The 19,319-nt window shown below is 36.6% G+C and overlaps 1 protein-coding gene across 4 annotated transcripts in view; it reads left to right on the top strand.

The window, feature by feature from the left end:
- Positions 1-19,319, top strand: part of RGS22 (regulator of G protein signaling 22) — a 134,421-nt gene that overhangs the window by 16,521 nt on the left and 98,581 nt on the right. For all 4 annotated transcript variants that reach the window (XM_074352643.1, XM_074352640.1, XM_074352642.1 and 1 more), the window contains exons 4-9: positions 4,610-4,834; positions 5,539-5,624; positions 6,294-6,462; positions 9,635-9,764; positions 11,509-12,118; positions 13,644-13,805. In XM_074352643.1, the coding sequence (XP_074208744.1) occupies positions 4,610-4,834; positions 5,539-5,624; positions 6,294-6,462; positions 9,635-9,764; positions 11,509-12,118; positions 13,644-13,805 (1,382 nt within the window). The remainder of the gene's footprint in view (positions 1-4,609; positions 4,835-5,538; positions 5,625-6,293; positions 6,463-9,634; positions 9,765-11,508; positions 12,119-13,643; positions 13,806-19,319) is intronic.

Genomic DNA, 19,319 nt, shown 5'->3' with positions numbered 1-19,319 from the left:
CCTTTGTCTTTACCTGTTTCTGGTGCGGAATTCCCTTCTCTCCCTTGTTTCTCTGATGAGAATGCCTGTTTATTCTTCAAGACTCAACTTTCTCCGTACAACTTCCTTAATTTCCTAAAGATAGTTAGCAAGTCCTTCTGTGCCGTCACTCCATCTGTATATACCTTTACTGTAGTTATTATGTGTTAAAGTGGACATGCATTATACACGCGTTACTACTCAGAATGAATAGTGCTCTGCAGAGGGATTTAAAGAGCCAGGGTGACTCTGTTGTCCCAGTCCACTGGCACATGCAGACCACTCCGTGAGCATCCCAGAGCGGGTGAGACGGAAGATGAGAATCTGCAGTTCCCTCAGTGGCTCTTACCCTTCTTTCTTCTCATAGTGTGGTCATTTTATCTTGCTGAGGGTGATTCTGGTATTAAACATACCTATTTTTGTAGAACATGAGCTTTAAACACATGCCCACCACTTCACCTGGTCTCTCACTGAAGAATTAGTGACCATTTCAGTGTTGGAGGAAAAATTGACCGTGGTCAGCTTCTTGAAAGATAGGACAACATTGTACTTAATGGGTGTAATGCGTTTTCAAGGATTTCAAGGGATAATTTTGACTAAATATGGCTTCACCTTATGTGCTGACTGTAGAATCCATTTCTCATGTCTTGCATCTCAGGACACATCTTGGGATGTAAACCTTGTTGATTTTCGAAATTAGATGTTTTGGAGTCTCATCTCTCAGGTGCGGGTCTTAAAAGTTGAGGTGCTCGATTTGGAGTTCAAACCCTTTGCTCCTCATGGAGAAGCTCTGGGTTTTGAGTTCCCTTCCAATTATGGGTCACTGCACTGGGGTGGATTTTCTGGCGAGGTTATGTCCCACCTTTTCTTACCTGTTTGATGTGGTTTTCTTCTTGATTGCCTGATGTGTAGTCATCACTCAGCCAGCCTTTAGGCTTTTTTAAGAGGAAATTGTTCCACATGTAGCTGTGGACTCAGTGTGTCCACTGGAGGAGGTAAATTTAGGATCTTCCCAAGTTGCCATCTTGCTGAAGGATGAGTCTTTATTTTCTCTGTGTATTTACATATCTTTCTTCTTCTGTTAGATTAGCATGTTCTGAGATGAAATCTGTGTCTCATTCATTTCAGTTGGGGCTTGTGGAGGATGCTCTGAATCGGCTCACTCAATGTAGCAATATATCATCTATCCTGGTGTGTAATAAGGATTCAGTAAATACTGTACAGAGCTACTCCAGCAGGACTGGGAGGATGATGTTAACCATAAAACTTTAAGCTTGGTTCTTATCCCCTTAGTATGCAGAGTGGACCATGGTTTCTTGTGATAAGATACAATATTTTTGTGTATTAAATCCACTACTTTTTTAAATAAAACATTTTGTTTTTTAAAAAATTCTTTCCTAAAAAAATTAGGATTCAATAAATACTTACTGAATAAATGCATTAACAAACAAAGGAACATTAGAGTTGGGTGATTTCTAAGAGACCTCCCCAGAGTAAACAATCTGCCTCACCAGTTCGTGCGCCGGCAGGAGAAACTCCACACTGCTACGGGGAGAATTTTCCTAAAACTCAAATGGGACTACGTTACTCCTCTGCTTAGGGTTTACCCATGCCACCCTTTTCCTCAGAGGATCTGGATAAGCTTATGCTTCTTAAAATGGCATGCAAAGCCTTCCATGGTCTGATCTTATCTACCTCATCTACTTCAAGTCTCTTTCTCTGTTCCTTAAACTCTTCCACCTATAAACTATTCTAGTTCTATTCTATTAGCATTAAACTGCTTAAAACTACCCGCATGTATCTTGCTGCTTCAGTGCCTTGCATAAAGAAGATGGTCAGTTCATGCTAGTTTTATCATGCGTGAGGCAACATAGTAAAGAAGGGGAAACGTGCTATCTTTGGAACCAGACAGATTTGGTTCTGTAGTCCCGAACCAGCTATATTTATAGCTGAGTCCGTGGTCCGTCGCATAACCATCCCGAGCGTCCATTTTCTGTAAAGAGCCGTCGCAGGAATGTGGAAGGAGTCAAGACTGCATTTAAAGCGACTATCACATGCTTGGCCCCTGGTAGATGTTCGGTAAACTGTGGTTCTTATCACTCCTGTTATTTCTACCAACTGCACCCTAACTACTTTACTAATAAGATTGGCTACTGAGGGTCTCAGAGTGTCACGATGCCTTTAAATTTTTTTACTTGAGCATTTTTTTTTTACTGGATTAACAGAAAATATTTTATTTGTCCATAGAAATAATTACTTGGCAATTTTTGCTTTGGGTTATCACTGCTTTGTGTTCCTTCAGGTACAGGTGTGAGGATAAAAGTCAGAAAAAAAGAAAACAGTAAATGAAGGTCAAGCTTGTTCTCTTGTTCCATGCTCAGAGCTAGAAGAATCTTTTCCACATGGTCCTTCACGTTATACTGCTGCATTCCCCTTGCCCCAGTTAATATCTGATGCCCATTCTCTATCAAGTTTAATTCAGTTCCTTTCTCCAACTGGATGAATCTGGTCTCTGACATCAGCAGACCTGTTTATCTCTTTAGTCTAGTGATGGTATAATTTGGAGATAATATTTGACATTCAGGTGGGTGGTGACTAGAATCTCATGTTTGAAAGACAAATGTGGTGGGAAACCAATGAAATGTATTTATTGAAGAAACCTGATACACAATTTACTGCTAATTATCGTTACTTATCCAGTGAGTTGTATTTGTCATTTTGAGGGGAAATCTTTTTTTTTAGCTTTTATTTGTATTTCTTTTTTTCTTCTGGCTTAGTTGAGATATAATTGACATAGAGCACTGTATAAATTTAAGGTGTACACCATAATGATTTGACTTACATAAATCTTGAAATGATCACCACAGTAAGTTTAGTGACTATCCATCATCTCATATAGATACAAAATAGAAGAAAAAAAAATTTCTTTGTAATGAGAACTCTTAGCATTTATTCTCCTAACTTTTCTATATAACACACAGCAGTAGTGTTAATTACCTTAATTATGTGGTACATTACATCACTAGTGTTTACTGATAACTGGAAGTTTGTACCTTTTGACCACTTTCATTCAGTTTCCTCTCCCCTCCCCACCTCGCCGACCTCTGGTAACCACAAACTTGATCTTTTTTCTATGGGTTTGTTCATTTGTTGAAGAATAATTGACCTCCAACACTATGTTAGCTCCTGGTACACAACACAGTGATTTGATATCTCTGTACGTTTCAAAATGACCACCACAGTAAGTCTAGACACCATCTGTCACGACACAAAGGTATTACATATTATTGACTGTGTTCCCCACACTGTGCATTTCATTTTCTTCACTCATTTATTTTGTAATTGAGAATTTGTACTTACTCATTTTCTCACCTATTCCCCTCACCCCCCCACCCCACTCCTCTGAGGGGAAACCTTAGCCGTGAGGCCTTTTGGACTATGGGCTGACATTCATATTAAACTCTGTTTTCTGTGCACTGTAAATTCCTTAGGAGGGGAAATAATCAGACGTTAGAGATGTGATTTGACCTGACATAAGGAAATATGAATATATGTGCAAACAAGCAATAGGTTTATACGTATTCACACATATATTTCCAACTCTAATGTAAACATCCTGCCATTTATTAGATTTTAACTGCAGTATATTTAGCAATATCTTAGTAAAACTGGGAAGAATTGGTATTCTCCCTAGGACACTTACTGATCCACAGGGAAGGGTTTAATGTCTTCTACCATGTGGCTAAAAATATATAGATTAATCTATATGAGTATGCAGTTCACTGGTGGTATCCTAAAATAAATTAATATTCTGAAAAAGGGACCTGATTCTTGATTTGGAGGGCAAAATGGAAAAAGGCACAGCCAATCCCCAATTTACTTGGTATGGAGATGGAGGCCCCAAATATGTCAGTGGTTTACCCATACTCACAGGGCTACTTATTGGCAAGCTGGTATTCAAACTCAAGACTGCTGACTGTTGTATATTAATGGACTGACTTTAAATAAAAGTTGGCACCATTTAGTAATTACTGAGAAGAACTCAGAAATGTTATTGTCTTTCACTCTCTCCTTTTTTTTTTTTTTGTCACAGTGAATGGAATGGTGTTGAAATAGTCTTAAATGAAGAACACATTGTACTTAATTTTCTCCTTTTGGGCAAGGAAGACTTAGCTTTCATGGTTCCTGGGGGTGAAAGAGACAATAGGAATGTTATTTCTTCTTTGCTCATTCTTCCCTGGGAATCTGCCCCCTTCTAAGGGAGTAACATTGCTTCCTAGAGACCAGGTGTGTATTTCTTTCCAGTTCCAAAGAGGCACAGAGATAAGAGGTTATACAAAGGGAATTTCTGCCATAATATACCCTGACACTTATCTCATAGCATAAGTACATTTGGAAGGAAGGATTCAGTGGGTTCTCTTACCTGTAGTCAAGAGATTTCCAAGCTCCTAAAAGGAAAGAGGTAATGATTAAGAACACAAAACTTTGTGTGAGTATATATGCATATATGTAAGTATCAGAACTTCTTGGAGACAGTGAATTTCTGGATTTAAACAATCTTTAAACATATTCCCACAAATTTATTTTGCAGACCTTTTCAGAGGCAATTAGATTTAATGCGGACTTTGGAGTTTTTGAAGTAGTTAACAATGCTCCACAACTTCTGGAAAAGCAACTGAAAAAAATTCTGCTAGACCAGCAACCTCGGAATCCCATCTATGATGTTGTAAGAAAAGAAAAGAATAATGTCAAACCTGTTCAAGTGAATGCCCCCCACTATGAAGATAAGACTGTTAATGTCAACTACAATATTATGGTAAGAAAGTATGTTTGTGATCTAGTTATACTAAACTTATCTATGTTTCCTCTCCTGCTCCCTCTTCAATCAAAGCTCATCATGCTTCCAGTCAGCCATGCTCTGTGGGAAACCTTTGCTGGCTCTGTGCCCTGTGGCCTCCCATGGGAGCCTGCGCTCATGGCACTAACCGCACTCAACCATTATTGCTTATTGAAGTATCTTTACTCCGTAAGAGAAGGGCATTATCTTTCTTGTTAACCTTGGTGTCCTCGAGGATAGTTCCTGGGGATATTAAATATTTAACAAAATTTTCTAAATATGGAAGGGCAAGGGGCTTGCAGTTACTCTAGCAGCCTTACCAAGTTTTCTGGTTAGTTCTTTTTCTGTTTGTGATTATTTTTAACCGATTTTATGACTGAAAATATTGAGACTAACTGACTTTTTTTTCCTCATTTTTCCTCCTTCAATAAGTTACTTAACTTCTCCGGATTCAGCCTGTTAATCTGTAAAGTGGAGATAATAGTTGATACAGGGTTGTTGAGAGAAAGAAGTACCGGAAGGCAGGAAATAGCTTCAAATTTGTGACTCAGGGTTCTTGCTGTCCCTCGTGCAAATGGAGGGTAGAGCAGGGCTCCCGGGAGGAGCTAGAGGTAGTGTTGCTCCAGTGATGAGGCCATAATTGTCCTACAAGGTGATTTTCTTTTTCACTTGTTCTCTAATAGTGTCTCAGTCGTGAACAAGGTATTCAGTGGATCAAAAAAGAAAGACTTCCAGCATTTCTGGAAAGTGATTGCTACTTTGAATACAGGTATTATAGTCTCATCACTACACATATTTTTAAATGCTTTGTATTTTTCCACCTAAAATCATTTCTCTGTACTTTCTTAATAAAATTGTATACCTTGAAACCGATTGGAGTTTGTATTCCACTTGCTATAATATAAGAGTGATAAAGCATTGGTGAAAATCATTTAACTTTTCCAAAGAGATTTCACAAAAGCAGTGCCTAACAAATGTACTTCAGTTCTGCTTCTGTGATCATTATATTTAAAATCTTTTCTATTTGTGGCGAAGGTATTTATGTGGAGGGTGTTAAAAAATAAACATGAATGTCATGAAAAAGAATGTTGTAGTGCAGGGCCAAGTTTTTCTTTTGTGTCCCCTGACTTTTAAAGTTTAAGTACCTAAACATTATGAAATTTTACTAAAACTTGACCTTTGCTTAGAACAACCATCTTTTAAAATAAAAATAAAATAAAATGGAATAATCATTTAAAAAATAACAGAATGATTATTAATTAATTTATTAGCAGTTCTATGAATAAGCCATCAGTTTTAGCAGATCCTAAGAGAATCATCCTGCAGAGTTAGGAAGGGAGGTTGGCTTGAATACATAAAATAAAATTTTGGGTTTTTTTTTCCTGAATTCTACTATATTTGAAACTTACTTCAAGTTTGTATGATTTCTACAATGCAGGTTAGCCAAATTGGTTTCACAAGTAAGATGGAGTGAATCAGGCATGAACATCATACTAGGTACAGATTTTTCTCCCTGGGTCCTGAAAAAACCACCCAGTCCACCACCTCCTGTTGTTGAAGACGACAATGTTATGATTCTGAAAAAGTTCTACATTTCTCTTGGCGAGGTAAAAGTGTGACTGTTTCTTTGTGACGTGGCACTTCAGTGAAGCTTCTCATTTTAGGGACATGAATTTCATTTGTACCACTTGACTAGGAAGATGATTTCAAATACCTATTTTATGCTGACCCATTTGCCCTACACTCTTTCACTTGAAATGTAATTAGAATTATTATCCTCATGGAGAGGATATTATCCTCAAGGAGAAATGCCGGATGGAAGAATGTGCCCAGTGTCACCTGGAAAGCAAGGGTTTCATCGTTCATTCCAAATTTTTTATTATTTGGGTTCTCTAATTTTTGATAAATTGGGTTTTCTCCTCCCTATTGTCCAGATTATTCCTCAGTAATGAAGTACCTTACTGTTTAACTGCTGTCAGGTAAATCTGTCCTCCGTGATTGGAGAGTGTTGGGTTGTATGAGTACGTTTGAAGAGATATAACCTAGAATCAAGTGTTGGAGAAACATGGTATAGTGAAAATTGCTGTTTGATCTCTGGCCTTGCTGGGGAGGAGAATTTTTCCTTCTACCCTTCTAGGTTCTTTGGCTGGTCTGATAATGAAATTGGCGTAAGACAGAGTAACAGGAGAAAAGCAGATGTAATTTCATATGTATGGGAGTCCTATGAGAATATGAGGCCCACGAGCAAGTTGAGCAGTGAGGCTGATGTGCCCTCTTCAGCTAAGGAAGGGGGTAGGGGCCTGGGGCTTCAAAGGGGAGGCGGGTAATTCACGGGAGGGTAAGAAGAGCAGACCTTTGGTAATTAGATGTTTGCCTGCCTACAGATAGGTCGATCAGATAAAAGTTATCTCTGGCAATAGCCCTCTCTGAGCCAGGCCTCCTGTCTAAGTTCTTTTGCGTAGTTAAGAGAGAGGTAGAAGTTTTTCTTGAGTCTGCTGGGTCTTGATTGTCTTCAGCTCACAATAATCCACATGCCAAAGTGGCACATTTTGAGGTCACATATTCTGCTTCTCTTTAGCCTCTAATTTTCACATCTTCTGTCTGAGAACACATTTCCAAAATAGAGTTCTTTACAAACCAAGAATTGCAAATATGTGGCCCATGTGTTGCTTTTCTCCTACTCTCCATTCATGACAGACATTGCTAATCAATCATGGCAATTACCCTGCTGAGCTAGGACTTGGCTCCAAATTCTTGTCAACACGACACTCTAGGCAGGCACTTCCAATTGATCAAAGATGTCATACAAGACAAAAACTATTTGCCATCTCTGTTGGAATAGATATCCTTATCTTATCTTGCTTTTAACATTTTTTTTTTTCTGTGTAAGCTCCTATTTAATTTTGTAGTTTGGCATTTCTATTGGTAATATTTGGCAAAAATGTTAAAAATTATGCCAGTCCCAGTATTTCCTCTGAAAGATGCTTGGAGATGTACTGAAGGCATATTTTCCTTCTCTCTTATCCTTATTTTTAAGTATTTTTTCTCTTAACTTACGTATTATAATAATGTCAGGAATGTCAAAAATATATACTGATCAATATAGAGTACAGAGATCAATAAACATGCAAAGGAAATAATCAGTCTAGTGGAGTAAGTTCTGATTCCTCACTTGTAAATTGAATCAGATCTAAGAGAATGAAAACGCAGGCTAGTTTACTTTTGCTATTTTCTGTGATGAAAAAAATCTCATTTCTGTTGACTCGAGTCATGCTTTAACTATATATTATCCTTTTAATAGCTTTTGAACTTTGAGAATTCAGTGTTCTTTGGGTTCTTAAGTCATTAAACCGTGACTATTAAATAGGGGTTAATCTTTATGATAATTGGTAATATTTCTTTGAGTCTTCAGTTTTACTGTGTAAACACAAACAGTTGACCCATCTTTTAAGAATATAAAGTGGAATAATTAACTGCTTTTATGTTTGACTAACTACTTCTTTCTCCCCTGTCTTCATCATTTTTTGTGCAGTTGAAATAGCAAGGACTCTTGTATGTTAGTCTCTCTCAATTCCTTGAAAGTTCCTTAATTATTTTGGCTTCCTCTCAGTGCTTAGGATACTGCTTGGAATAGAACAGTCATTCAATAAATATTTTGAATGAGCATGTTATTGATAATAAATGACTTGGCTTTGGAGGAAGGAGAAGAGGAAACAAAAGGAAATTAGATTCAAAGCTTTTATCTAGCCAGGAAACCTTACCTTGAAGAGGGGCAGTGACTACACAGATGGCACCTGTCACTTCTCTCTCTTGCTTTTGGTCTTACTGTGTGGCCTAACTTGTCTTGCTAATTCTGCATAATGACCAGGGAACTGTATCTACTCCATTTGAGCCCTGCCTCCTTTGTGAATGTTCCTTGGGTGAAGGGGCAACCAGCTGACTCAGTTGGAGAAAGAAGAAATGAGAGCAGTGCTGGGCACTGCCTTCTCTGCTTCGGTTGAATAACTTGGGTTATCCCAGAAAGATAGGTGAGGATATTACCCAGAGAAGTAGAAAGAGGAATTTTCCCAAGAAATCTGAGATGGGGTTTCTTAGGACTGGGGTCCTAAAAGCTGCGGGTCAGTTTGGGAATTGGGTCAGCTGGCTCAAGAGTACACAAAAGAAAGGAGCAACTGAAAACTCCATCCAGGGGCAGGTGAGTCAGGAATCAGCCTTCAGGAAGCATCCAATCCAAGCCAAGTCAGGAAAACAGAATCTAAGACAAAGGGGCAGATGAGCTTAGAGAGGTTTCCAGTGCTACTGAGAGTAAATTTTTGTCATATTATGGACGCATTGTTAAAAACACTGAGCCAGGCCAGACAGAATCGGGGGCATGAAATAATTGGGAAAGTTGTAAATGGGAACAGCTGGCAAAAGATGCATCCAAAGACTGATGAGCCATGGTGACTGCTCAAGTTAAAGTTAGATGGCATGAGCCTGTAGTGATTACAGGAGGCAAGGTTACATGCTTCTGGGGGCAGAGTAAAGAATGTGATGAGTATTGAGCTCACCTTTTTCCTTTGGTCATCTCATGCGAAAATAATCTTGATTGAAATTTCCTTACCACTATTTGCAGCTAATGAATCTTTCTGTATACAACATTCTTCTCTTTCATGGCATAATTTTTTGTTTACATATTGTACTATGCAAATGGCATATTATCATAATGACTTGTCCAGGTTTGTGATTGGAAGAATACTGCTAATCTTATGTTAAACAAATGTGCTCCTTTCTTTGTAGGCCTCGTATACTCAAACAAAAGATTGGTTTACATTAGCAAAACAGAGTCAGCAAACAGTATCAACCTTTTCATTACCATCTTGTGTGCTCCACAATAAAATTGAATCACCAGTTATTTCATCTGTTTCTGGTAAGCAGAAAAGGACGAGAATGACTTTAAAACTGCTCTTTAAGCCTCTTTTGTTATTGTTCTAAACTTATAGCATGACACTTAGTGGATAGGGAGAAAAATTGCCTCCCCCCAACTTTACTTTTTACTGTTTTTCTAGAGACAGCTTGGTATAGTGAAAAGAGCGTGAGTTTAAACCCAACTCTGATATTTATTAGCTTGTGACTTTTGTAAATTATTCCACTTCTGGGAGTCTTGCTTTGTCATCTGTAAGATTAAAATAATGATATATACATACTAAATGCATAGAAAATGCCTGGCCTAGTGTTTGGTATCTAATAGACAGTCAATAAATGTTTGTCTTTATTTCCTATCACAGTTTACAAATTCTTATTAAGCCTTTGAAATAGAATACAACCCTTCTCTCCTCCCGGAAGTGAATAGTGATTCATGGAACTTGAGTTTTCCTTCTTTTTTTAAGTTCAGACTATTTTTCACCTTGAAAAGCAGATAAATTTCTACTGTGGGGATACAAACTTTTCTTAAATAAAAGGAACCTTCCAGAAATGAGAGTGATTAACATGTATAATTTGCTAGGCAAAAAAGGAAATCTAGCAATGTGATTCAGGAGGGGAACTCAGCAGTTCAGTGATAGTTCTTACATGTTTCCTTTGAGAAGTATAAGCCACCTCCAGGGGTAAGTCTGGATTCTCTGGAACTGAACCTAAATCCAGGTAAAGAGGACAATAACCTTCCTAATTGAAAATAGCTGAATTTATGGATTTCTTACTATCTCCCCCAATAGTAAAGCAGGAAATTGGAGAGTAAAGGTAGTCAACAGGAAGAGAAAGGTGAGCAGGAAGGTGGTGAGCAGAAATGCTGGCCTTCGCTCTGCCTCCACGTTGGTGGGGTTGAGTGGAGACTCAGTATCCTTTCACAGGTTTATGAGAATCTTATCTTAATATTGGCAAAATTTGATATATTTATCTTCAATAAAAATTGTGGTGAAACATTTCCGGTTCACTGAGATTTGAAATCTCTTACTGAGAAAATTGAGCATGCACATCAAGGTTTGCCATGAGAAGTGAAGTATTGATATCAGATATTTCACTGATTTCTGAAAGACAGAAAATAGGAGCTAGACTGTATCTTTAGAAAAGATGTAAAAACATTCCGTTTCTATTTGTAAGCCTTCAGAAGGGCCTTATGCAATTTTGTAATTTTTAATGATAGTTTGTAAGTGTAGTAGTAATTGAATCTTTCTGATAAAATAGTGAATTTTAAAAAAATTACTAATATGACTCCAGTTCTGATCCTTCGTCTCATCATCGATGGTGGCTTATTTTATTTTACCATATACATGAAATATTAAAGCACTGTAATTATTTGATGTACACATTCTAATTCTTTAATAGATTTGGCATTTATATGTTGACATTCTCTATCAGCCTGAACTATTGCATTTTAAAAGTGGTATAATGTCTTTTTGGAGATCCTCTTTATTAGGGATATCAAATATTTAGTTCATCTGCCACCATTATCCCCTTTCACGTCCAGGGAAGACATGGCTAATCCCTGTTGGCAGTTTTTTCTCTGCTGGTCCCAAATGTGGGACCAGAAGTTTAGAACTCCTCACAACATAGGTCCCTGTGGTCACTAACTGTATTAAACCCATTTGCCACCCTAGCTCTATAACATCCAGTTAGTAATTTAAAAAATTTTTACATTCATACCTCACCTAATAGCCTTTTATGATTTAATACAGAGAGTTTTATCTTTGATGATGGAGTTCACCCCAGGACGAAAAAGGACCCATCTAAAGCCACTAGATTAATTTCTGAATTTGAAGAAGATGGATCTGTATCTCTACAAGACACTCCTTCTCAAGCTCTTCTGAGGATATACCTTGAAAAGCAACAGGATGTTGAAGAAAGCCTGATATTGCATTTCTCAACATGTGAAGAATTTTTAAAATCTTATATAACTTTTATTTTGAGGGTGGCAATTCATCAAATTCTTGGAGTTCCGCTCAGAGAAAGCCCAGATTATATAAATTTCAACCATGTAACAGAAGTGGAGCTTGATGAGTATTTGGGGCCTACCTCTGGCAGGAATGTTTTGCTAAGTGAAATGGCTCAAGCCACAACGGAAAAGTTAGAAGAAATGTTAGAACAAGGAATTTCAAAAACTGACAGCATTGGACCAGAAGGCAGGGCTGACTGGTGTGTTTCTCACAAAACTTATGACATTGGCAATAGAAAGGAGTTCGAAAGATTTAAGAAATTTATAAAAGGTACTTTGGGGGAGAGATACTGGTGGCTATGGATGGATATTGAGAGGTTAAAAGTTCTTAAGGATCCTGGAAGACGTCAAAGGTATTTCTATTTTTTTTTTTTGTCAATGGTTTTAAAACTAAAGAATGTTAGTTTGAGTTATTTAAGCACAGGCAGAAAGCCTGAAATAATATATAAATGTAATTTATACTTTTATAGAAATGAATAATAAGATTTATTTTATTATAATATTGATTTCACTAGTTCTGTGATTTCATAGCTTTCAGATGCTAATAGTAGCAATTATTTGTTGTTAAACATAATGTTTCTCCCCATAGATTCTAAACTTACTTTCAGATTAATCATTCTATTTTATTTTTATAATATTCCAATGATAGATTTTTATTGAAAAAAATGATCAGTTATATGACCACAGTGGCATAAGATACCTTACATGAAAGATATCTACTACAGTTCCTAGCAGTGTGCTTGATTTAACAAATTCTATGCTCTTTAGGTGGATGCCGCCTAGACATTTCGTACCTGGATGAGTTCATTTCCACTAGATAGCATGCTATATGCCCTCTAGAGAGCCTTGTAAAGGTCTGCCGGGGGGGGGGGGTGCAGGTCTTTGGCTGCTTCATATGTTTTGGGTCATTGTAAGTCTTAAGAACCTTAAGAGGACCCTGTTTTAGGAGAGTCTTTATTGTCTGTGTTCTCTGGATCTTCTGTGAAACAGCTCAGCTAGAGTAGACTTCTTCCCATTTAAGGGTTTGACTGAGTATGTTCTCGTGACTGGGCTATTCCAGTTATCTCAGTGGCGTTCAGATCAGAAAGCTTATTGTTGTACATAGTTACAAGAGCAGGAGTTACCAAATGGTTGATTATGAAGCATGACCTGATTGATCCTGGGGTGGAAGGCCACTACCACTTTCCAAGTCACGTTAGGGAAGGTATTATGCAAGCCACCTACACCGGTTCTTTAGAATTAATGCTGTATTAGTTCTATTGTTGCAGTAATAAATTACCACAAACTCAGAGGCTTAAAGCAGCACAAATCAATTCTCTTACAGTGAGAAAGTTAGAAGTCTAAGATGGGTATGAAGGCTGCAGTCCTTCTGGACACTCTGGAGGAGAAGCTATTTCCTTGCCTTTTCTAGCTTCTGAGGCCACCTGCTTGGTTCATGGCCCCTTCTTCCATCTTCAAAGCCGGCAGCATAACGTCATCTCTCCTCTCTGACCTCTGCTTCTGTCTCACATCTTTTCTCTCTCACTTCTGCCTCCTTCTTAGAAGGACACTTATGATTACATTAGGGCCAACTGAATAATCCGGGATAATCTCCTCAAAATCCTAATCACATCTGCAGAGTCCCTTCTGTCATGTAAGGTGATAGTCTTAGGTTCTGGAGATTAGGATACTGCCATCTTTGCAAGGCCGTTTGTTGTCCAGCCTACCAGAAATACCCTTCCCATTTCCATACCTATGAGAAATATTTGTATCTCCACATCGGTACCCCTGTAACTCACTTCTGGTTTTAAGATAGTTCATTACTTGTCTGAAACATTTTGGAAGTGAAAATATTTGGCTAGTTGAATATTGCATCAATGTGTATATGTTTTATTTCAGACATCTTGAGAAGATGAAAAAGTGCTATCTGGTGAGCAGTGGAGATTGCTACCTTTCTGCAGAAATCTTATCAAAATTTAAACTGCTAGATGGATCTCAGTGGAACGAAGGACACTTAAAAAACATTCAGTCTGAGGTTGTAAAACCCTTACTTCTTTATTGGTAAGAAAAATAAAGTGAATCAAAGTTATTTGCTTTCACTTTTCTTAAGCTAGTTACAAGTTATACTTTTTTTGTCTTAAGGATATATTATATATGGAAATTTGAAATGACAAGATTATTGTATCTTTGGCCTTCCTTAAAGTATCTATCCTTTAGATAGTGGGAGTTTGGGGACCTTTAAATCCATAATAAGACTGGAGAGTACTTAAGCTCCTTTTTAACTTTGTGAGCCCGTCCTTCTACACCTGATGTTTTTTATGCTCAGTATCTTGTCAAATTGATGTGTGTGTCTGTGTGTGTACATGTAGCTAGAGTTAGATTTATCATCTCAATAAACATTTTTGAGCACTTACTGTAGGCTAAGTGCTGTGCTACAGATACAAAGGTAAAACATGGTCAAGTCTAGTGATTCTAGTCTAGTGGGAGGAACCTGCATGTGAAATGAGTATAATACAGAAAGTGTGGTGAATGCACAGGATACAGAGAAGGAGTAATATTTCCCCTGGGACTCAAGGGACACTAAGCAAGAAAAAGAGAATGGACCTAGAGAAGAAATGTGTGTCATGTGAGGATCAGTGAGTTGTCCATTGTGGCCATGATGGATCTGATTGTGTCACTTCTCTGCTCTGAATCTTTCAATAGTTACCCCAAAGCTTTCAGTATAAAGTTCAGATTCCTTAAGTTAGCAAATGAGGTCATTATGATTTGTCCCTTGCCTACTCTTCTAGCATTATCTCCCATCTAGGATTTCCAGATTTCTTGTATACTTTGTATTTTTCCATATATAGAGAGAATATTCTTTTTCTCTTTCTTTCTTTAAAAACTTCTATTCTTAAATATTTAAGACATGCAGAAAGGTATAAATTATACTATAGTAGGCACCTACTATGTACAAACTACCAAACTTAATAAAATATTAATCCAGTACAAGCTTTCATTTTTAAGTTAACTTTTCATTTTGAAATAATTGTAGATTCATATGCAGTTATAATAATACAAAGAGATTCTGTATACCTTTCACCCAGTTTTCCTCAGTGATAACATCTTGAATAACTGTAGTATAATATTGCAGTGAAGAAATTGACATTGATATAACTCACTAATCTTTTTTTCATTTTTTCACCAGTTTTACATGCATTTATGTCTATGTGTGTATAGTTAGTTCTGTATAATCATGCATTTTCCATTACAGTCAAGATACAGAGCAGTTGCATTACCGCAAACATCCCTTGTGTTGCCCTCTTACAACCATACCTACCTCTTTCCTTTCCCCCTTTCTTTCCATCTCTAACTCCTAGAAACTACTAATCTATTATATAAATGAAATAATACAATATGTAATTTGGGGGATTATTTTTTTCATTCAGCATAATTCACTTGAGATCCATCCAAATTGTTGTGTGTATCAATAGTTCTTTTTCATTGCTGAGTAGTAGTCTATTGTATGGATGTTATACATTCATTCACCTATTGAAGGACATTAGGGTTGTTTCCAGTCTTTTGATGTTACTAGTAAAGCAACTATGAACATTCATGTACAGTTTTCTGCATGAACATGTCTCCTCTGGGATGAATGTGCAAGAGTGAGATTAATGGGTCATATAGTAAGTCTGTTTTTAGTTTCAAAAGAAACTGCCAAACTAGTTTTCCAAAGGTGATGTCCCCTTTTACATTCCCACCAGCAGTGCATAAGTGATCCAGTTTCTCTGCATCGTTGCAATGCTTAATGTTGTCACAGTTTTCTTTTTTAGCCATTCTACTAAGTGTGTAGTGATATCTCATTATAGTTTTACTTTGCAGTTCTCCAATTGTTAATTACACTGAACATCTTTGTATGTACTTATATTCCATTTGCATATCCACTTCAGTGAAATACCTGTTTTATCTATTTTCTAACTGGATTGTTTTCTTTATTCTTATTGATTTTTACAGTTATTTTTATATTCTGGGTACTAGTCATTAGTTAGATATATAGTCTGCATATATTTTCTCCCAGTCTTTAAACTTCTTAAAAGGTTCTTTCAGAGCTCCTGGGTTGGTGAGCACGTAGAGGTGCTGGGAAGGTGGTGCATCCACAGCCCTTGCCCTGTGCATTTCTTCTATCTGGCTGTCTCTGTGCTATATCCTTTAACAAAAAGCCAGTAATCTACATTAAGCAAACAAGTAAAATATTGTAGATAATGGGAATCAGAATTCTCATCAGTGTGGAAGAGAGTTACAAATGTGTCAGAGAACAGACTGAATCCTGTGGTGATGAACTGGAATTAGAGGTGCAAACGGAAAATACATCTTGCACAAGCTCAAGTTACCATACTCAATTGTGAAGACTAATACACTGAAAAAACAGGACAAATCAAACAGGCCATGCAGACAAGAAAAAAACAACTTGTGAGAGAAAGTCTAAGGTTAATTGTGTGTGAAATTTTCCCTGGTGGAGGGGAGTGTATTGGGGGGCTCTCTAAATGAAGATTTCCACAGAAGTTTTACTCCAAATGTTTCATTAGAATAGAGGCAATTATCCTCTTGGGCCAAGTTTATTCAACGAATACAACTTTTCTATGTCAAATGTTGCTGCCTGCACCTACTATTAAGAATAAATATAACCATATCTTAAGGACCAAAAAAAAAAAAAAGGTTTTTTAATAGAGCAAAATTTAAAAATTTGTTGAGATCCAGTTTTTCAGCTCTTCCTTTTATGGATTATACCTTTAGTGTTAAACATAAGAACTCTTTGCCTAGTGCTGTATTCTGAAGATTTTCTTCTTTGTTTTTTCTAAAAGCTTTGTAATTTTATGTTTTACATTTAGATCTGTGGTCCATTTAGAGTTAATTTTTATATAAGGTATGAATTTTAGGTCAAGATTGAGTTATGGTTTCTTTTTTTAATTGCTTATTGATATCTAATTGCTCATCCTCATTTATTGAAAAGCCTGTTTTTCCTCTTTCTTTGTTTTACATTAACGTACAGTAAAAGCGAATTATATAGATTCACATAACCAACCACCATGACAATCAATGTACAGTTATCCTCCTAAGAAACTCTCAGACTTCTCTTTTGTCATTATACACTTTCTTCACTCCTAACTAAAGCCTGGCAGCCACGAATCTGTTCTTTGCCATTATAGTTTTGTCTTTTTCAGAATGTCATAAATTAAGTTATACAGTATTAACTTTTGATATGCATTTTTCTAGTAATTAGTGATGTTGAGCATCTTTTCATGAGATACTTCCTTCTTCCTCTCACCACACACCAATATCATGCAGGTCTTATGGCTGATTGTCTGTTCCCACCTGCTTGTATTTTGGTGTTTGTAAAGATACTTTATTTTATGAAGGTTTTGTTGCAAGTGTTGTCCATGAGTTTTGGTTTTGCTGTCTAGTTGTGCTGTCTCTTTTTATGATGGGATTCTGAGAGGTAAAAAAACAATATGACTGACAGTGCCATTTCCCCAGAATCCTCTCTTACCTTTTTTCTTGATCTAGCTAAACCCTGCGTATTCTTTAAAATTCAAACTAAAACATGAACAACCTGTGTAATCACCATGCTGGCTGAGAAATAAAGCATTGCCAAGACCCTTGAAGGTGCCTTCCTAATCACAACATCCTCACTCCCATCTTGACTTTTGTGATTATCATCGTGCTTTTCTTTATAGTTTTACCAACCGTGTATGCAAATAAATCCCTAAATGTATGTTTTTATCAACCTGTTCTACAGCTTTATAAAATGGAATCATGTTGCATGCAATCTTTTGTGTCTTCTATCAGCAGTATATTTGTAAGATTTGTCTGTAACTGTATTTAAGAGTTTTATTACTTTTTCTTGTTGTATAGAGTATTCCAGTACGTGACTATACCATAACTTACTGGCTATTTCTAACATTTGTGGTGTTTTCTCTTTTCATAATTACAAGCAGTGCTGTACACATATCCATTTTTCCAAAGTAGTTGTAACGCTTTGTACTTCCACTAACAGAATATGAGAGTACTCATTGCAACAAATCCATGATGACCTTTAATATTTTCAGATTTAAAAATTTTTGCCTGTGTGTTTGGTATGTCATTGGTGTATTGTGTTTTTAACTTGCATTTTCCGGATTATTGGTGAGATTGATAACCTTTTCAGTGTTTATTGGTCACTTGGATTTCAACTTTCTTGAATTGCCTGTTTATCTTCTTTGACCAAGTTTCCATTGGTAGATACATAAATTGACTGATAGACACACACACACGTATAAACACGTACATAAATGTATATATATGTTTACACACACAGTTCCTTGGATACAGTTCCTTTAGTGGTATTATGTGACAGATATCTTTTCCCACTCTAGGGCTTGAGAACTAAGACGTGTACAATCAATGTACATGAAAACTGGTATGACAGAAGCATGAAAAAATCCAATACCAGTTTAGCACTGACTGTGAAATGTAGTCTACAATATTTGATGAATTCACATAGTGGCTAATAAGAAATTAATGCAATGAATGAAATTTAGAATGCAAGGTTAAATTAGTAGGGGTTAGTAGGGACTTATGGGGTCATATGAATATACTGTGGTGATGGGAATCAGAAATTGAGGTACCTAGATTTCTTTTCCAGCACATGTATGATTTATTTGATAAGGATCTTGTAGATATGCCCACTTGTTAGCATGAAAATGAGATAATTTCAGATACTTCCAAGTCTGCAAGTAAAGGTTTTGAAATATAGTGTAAAATGACCATGCAGATCTTTACAAGGTGTTTTCTGATCCTAAACTAATCGTGGACTTTGGAGTCTCTTCCACCCATAATCTGTGTTCACATCAGGGAAGTATCTACTTTCTTCCTATTTTAAAGGGAAGCACTATGGAGTGGGAATTAGTCTTTGGGCCATCCAAACTCAGGGGAAAACCTAGTCCAAGATGCAATTAACAGGCCCTGGCAGCTGAAGTTAACCCTGTAGCCAGTATAGAGTTAGCCTACAGACTGAGTACCAGAATGTCCATCCAAGTAAGTGCGGCCTTGATATTGTGCCAGACATCCTCTTTCCTAAATTTCTGGCAGTAGTGTTGGTCTTTCATGTATATAAATTGTTGTAAAATTAATTCTTACTTTCAAGTTTAAAGCTTGAAAACAGATCATATGAATTATAACCCTCTTTAGTAGTATACTTAAGCATTATAAAAATGTTTATATATATGCATTTAAGTGAAAGCAAGTTTATTTCAAGAAATGTTTATATATTTTAAATATTAATTTCATCTACCATTTTTTTAATTTTATTTTTTATTCATCCACCAGTTTTTATTTGATACTACAGATAAATTCTAAACTGCTTAAAAATGGGTCCCAGGTGCATTTTATGTTTGTTTTGCTATAAACTAAAAGTAATTTTTAAAAATTCCTTCTTCAGATAGATATATAGATTTCTTTCTCTTAATAATTTGGATATAATTTTATAAATTGTTTTTTCTTCATGCATATTGCTTCTTTATATAAGTGAATGTGACTTCAGGCAGTTGGTATAGAATA

This window comes from Camelus bactrianus, chromosome 25 (assembly GCF_048773025.1).
Source record: "Camelus bactrianus isolate YW-2024 breed Bactrian camel chromosome 25, ASM4877302v1, whole genome shotgun sequence".
NCBI classification, from domain to species: domain Eukaryota; kingdom Metazoa; phylum Chordata; class Mammalia; order Artiodactyla; family Camelidae; genus Camelus; species Camelus bactrianus.
The sequence above is the reverse complement of the archived record's forward strand: the minus strand, read 5'-3'. Positions and strand labels throughout refer to the sequence as shown.